Below are 4,664 nucleotides of genomic sequence, written 5' to 3' on the forward strand. Positions count from 1 at the left end.
TAACCTTAACCACACTGTTTAGTTGGTATGTAGAATAGAATAGAATATAATCTTCTATTGTCATTGTTGGTACAACAAATTGAGTTTAGAGCATCACCACTGGCATACAAACATACTGAATATAGCATATACAAAATAATAATATCAATAATATAATATCAAATTGGGTCTCATTCACCAAGGACTTACGACAAAAAAGGGCTTTCTCTTAGGGCCATTTGAGACACGGGAAGGATTTTGGGGATTCACCAACCATCAATAAAAAAATTAATATTATATTATAATATACTCTGTCTATATTCATGTCTTGCCCGAAAAGGTCTCAACTGGCCCTAAGAGAAAACGCCTTTTCTGTCGTGTAAGTCCGTTGGTGAATGAGACCCGTCCCAAGTGCAATAGTGCTAGTGCAAATAAATAGTACAGTGACAGTCCAGTTGAGTTAATGGACGGAGGGGGGGGGGGGGGGGTGGGGGGGGGGCTTGCAATGGATGAATAGTGTATAGTGTTAGTGCAGCAATGCAAGTCCGGTTCACAGTGATTGTTGTCATGTAGAAGTGGAGTAGATGTAGATGTAGAGTTATGTCACCGGGGGTTGGGGATGGGGGGTGCGAGGGGGGTGCGGGGCGGCAAGTGTGATTGTTGAGCAGTCTGACAGCCCGTGGATAGAGGCTGTTGGTCAGTATGAACATATACGTGTAATAAAACACAAATATGTACATGCAAGAGCAACTGGGGTACATAAGAATATTTATGAAAGATTTATAGAAGTACGTTGTTTACTGCCAGCGCCGGTGGCTCTCTCTCCCTCTCCAGCACCGGTTCTCCAGAACCCCAGAACCAGGCCGTCACCCGTCACTCCACCTGTTCTCACGGTGTCAGGGCCCCCGGGGCTGGAGTGTCGCGAGGCGACTCGATTATCCGGGCCGTCTCTATATAACGCAGCAGCGAGAGCGCCTGGTCTGGGAGTGATTCAGAGATTCTGAGCTTCCCCTTTTTTTCTCTCTCTTTTTTTTATGTGCATAATGCTCTTTGTCTCCATTGTGAAGACTCAGGGGAAAGAGAGAGAGAGGGGGGGGAGAGAGAGGGAGGGAGGTTGAGAGAGAGAAAGGGAGGAGAGAGAGAGAGAGAGAGAGAGAGAGAGAGAGAGAGAGATGAGAGAGAGAGAGAGAGAGAGAGAGAGAGAGAGAGAGAGAGAGAAAGAGAGAAGGGAAAAGAGAGTTGAAAAAATAAAATAAAACAAGTTTGACCGAAGCCCAGTCAATTATCTCCCAGGTGTGTGACTGAAGTGATTGTAAGTGAACCCGGTGGTTCCCACGAGCCTTCGGACGAGATGGGCTGGAATTAGCAGGGAACAAAACCCAATTCAGCAGAAGTGTAGAAGCAGCAGTTTTTGAATAAAACCAGGCAGAGAATGCAAAAGAAAAGGCCCCCTCCCCCCCCCTGGCTCGAGATAAAGTCCAATCTTGGCTCCCTTTTACCCCCTCCATTCCCCTGCTACACTCAGCCTATCACGTCTCCCAGTCTTTCAAACAAACTGTGGGGCTTGGATTGTGTGTGAGTGTGTGTGTGTGTGTGTGTGTGTGTGTGTGTGTGTGTGTGTGTGTGTGTGTGTGTGTGTGTGTGTGTGTGTGTGTGTGTGTGTGTGTGTGTGTGTGTGTGTGTGTGTGGTGTGTGAGTGTGTGTGTGTGTGTGTGTGTGTGTGTGTGGTGTGTGTGTGTGTGTGTGTGTGTGTGTGTGTGTGAGTGTGTGTGTGTGCGTGTGTGTGTGTATGTGTGGCGCTTCCAATACCTTTTTTTGCTGTGTGCGGAGGTTAATTACTGGCGAAGGAATGAGAAAATTACATTCTCAAAATAAAGTATTATGATTGGCTCTCTCCCGCGGCTATTTTAAGTCTCGCGTCGCGGTCTTCATACAAGAGAGAGCCGGGGAGACGGATTTTTTAGACTTGTCCGATATCAAGTAACCTCGTTTCAAGTCCCCCCCGTATTAAAGGGACTGTTCTGACAAATTACCTTTATTTCCCGCAAAACACCATTTCCTGCAAGAAGATTAACCCTTTTACTACCACACTACAGACGTTTAACCGTCTGTAATGTGGTAGTGAAAGTGTTAACCTTCTGTAGTGTGGTAGTGAAAGTGTTAACCTTCTGTAGTGTGGTAGTGAAAGTGTTAACCTTCTGTAGTGTGGTAGTGAAAAGGTTAACCTTCTGTAATTTGGTAGTGAAAGGGTTAACCTTCTGTAGTGTGGTAGTGAAAGGTTAACCTTCTGTACTAGTGTGGTAGTGAAATGTTAACCTTCTGTAGTGTGGTAGTGAAATGTTAACCTTCTGTAGTGTGGTAGTGAAATGGTTAACCGTCTGTAGTGTGGTAGTGAAAGGTTAACCTTCTGTAGTGTGGTAGTGAAAGGTTAACCTTCTGTAGTATGGTAGTGAAAGGGTTAACCGTCTGTTGTGTGGTATTGAAAGGTTAACCTTCTGTAGTGTGGTAGTGAAAGGTTAACCTTCTGTACTAGTGTGGTAGTGAAAGGTTAACCTTCTGTAGTGTGGTAGTGAAATGTTAACCTTCTGTACTGTGGTAGTGAAATGGTTACCGTCTGTAGTGTGGTAGTGAAAGGGTTAACCTTCTGGAGTGTGGTAGTGAAATGGTTAACCATCTGTAGTGTGGTAGTGAAAGGGTTAACCGTCTGTAGTGTGGTAGTGGAAGGGTGAACCATCTGTAGTGTGGTAGTGAAAGGGTTAACCTTCTAGAGTGTGGTAGTGAAAGGGTTAACCGTATGTAGTGCTGTAGTGAAAGGGTTAACCTTCTGTACTGTGGTAGTGAAATGGTTACCGTCTGTAGTGTGGTAGTGAAAGGGTTAACCTTCTGGAGTGTGGTAGTGAAATGGTTAACCATCTGTAGTGTGGTAGTGAAAGGGTTAACCGTCTGTAGTGTGGTAGTGGAAGGGTGAACCATCTGTAGTGTGGTAGTGAAAGGGTTAACCTTCTAGAGTGTGGTAGTGAAAGGGTTAACCGTATGTAGTGTGGTAGTGAAAGGGTTAACCATCTGTAGTGTGGTAGTGAACGGTTTAACCGTCTGTAGCGTGGTAGTGAAAGGTTACCCTTCTGTAGTGTGGTAGTGAAAGGGTTAACCTTCTGTAGTGTGCTAGTGAAAGGGTTAACCTTCTGGAGTGTGGTAGTGAAATGGTTAACCATCTGTAGTGTGGTAGAGAAAGGGTTAACCTTATGTAGTGTGGTAGTGAAAGGGTTAACCTTATGTAGTGTGGTAGTGAAAGGGTTAACCGTCTGTACTGTGGTAGTGAAAGGAAAGGGTTAACCTTCTGTAGTGTGGTAGTGAAAGGTTAACCTTCTGTAGTGTGGTAGGGAAAGGTTAACCTTCTGTAGTGTGGTAGTGAAAGGTTAACCTTCTGTAGTGTGGTAGTGAAAGGTTAACCTTCTGTAGTTGTCATAATCACAGCGAGAGCCTTCTTCACTCCTCCTCATCCTCCCCCACATTCACGACAAAAGCCTCACTCACCCCTTATCCTCTCACACCCATATATGGGCAGCATCCGTTCCCCGGATTCACACGCTGCCAAGCTCATCAATCAACACGGCTGTGACTCATCCCCTGATCAACAAGATGGTACTTCAGTCTGCAGATCCTTTCCTGACCTCATCTGAGTGTTAAACTAGCTTCCTAGGTACGACGACGAAACCTAAGCCTTGCAAACCTGTTTGTGTTGATATTCCTTGTCCTAACCCTTGTTCTCTATGTGCCCAGGACCTCCGCTCCAGCACACCTCCTACCTGGACATCCCGTGCTGCACAAGGAGTGCTCCTGCTCTCGCCCACGACACAGTCCTGTGTCTACTGCCCCGTGCACCTGTCCTAACCCCAAGAACATTCTTGTATCTGTCTGTTGGACATTCCTGTTGTTAAACTGTCTGCTTGGGGAAACAACATTAAAACACCCTAAAACGCTCCATTCTCTCCTCCTGTGTTCTGCTATTGGGCACCGCCAAACCCCATCCTCACAGAACACTCCGACCACGATGACGACTCCAGCACCACAGGAGATCGGAGAATGGGGCAACAACATCCAGACCGCCGTCACGGGACACGCCGTTCTGGTAAACCAACACTCACAATTACTAGACGAAACCATTGCCCAACTCGGCGCTCTCTCGCTCCGCTGCGTGGAACGAGACAGACAATGTGAGCGTTTTGATGCATACATCACTGCCCAGCTAGATGCCCCACCTGTTGTTTCCCCGCACAGGGAGCCCCATGTCCCCGCACCAGAACATTATGACGGAAACGTCTCTAAGTGTCAAGCCTTTATTTTCCAATGTTCATTAGTATTCAGGCAACAGCCACAAACCTTCCGAAGTGATACATCTAAAGTCTCCTACCTGTCAGGTCTGCTCACGGGTCCCGCGCTAGAATGGGCAACCGCCCTCCACTTCAGTCGTTCCCCCCTCTGTGATTCGTACTCTGCATATATCGGCGACATGCGAAAGGTCTTCGACCACCCTCCCGGGGGCTCGGATAGTACTGCCGCCTTGTTCACAATCCGCCAAGGTAATCGCAGCGTGAGCGAATATGCAATTTAATTCCGTATCCTAGCAGCAGGTTCCGAGTGGAATGACACGCCATTACGAGGGGCTTTTCGCCAAGGCCTCAGCG

The 4,664-nt window shown here is 47.0% G+C and overlaps 1 protein-coding gene across 1 annotated transcript in view; it reads right to left on the reverse strand.

Annotated features, from left to right (window-relative positions):
- The window catches only part of ppargc1a (peroxisome proliferator-activated receptor gamma, coactivator 1 alpha), a gene marked incomplete at its 5' end in the record, with an annotated part of 68,201 nt that extends 63,916 nt beyond the window's left edge, over positions 1–4,285 (reverse strand). The window contains 2 exon segments of the mRNA XM_084312198.1: positions 4,003–4,105; positions 4,239–4,285. Of these exon segments, the coding sequence (XP_084168324.1) occupies positions 4,003–4,105; positions 4,239–4,285 (150 nt within the window).
- Between the last annotated feature and the right edge of the window lie 379 nt (positions 4,286–4,664).

This window comes from Notolepis coatsorum (assembly GCF_963971535.1).
Source record: "Notolepis coatsorum genome assembly, chromosome: 4".
Lineage (NCBI taxonomy): Eukaryota > Metazoa > Chordata > Actinopteri > Aulopiformes > Paralepididae > Notolepis > Notolepis coatsorum.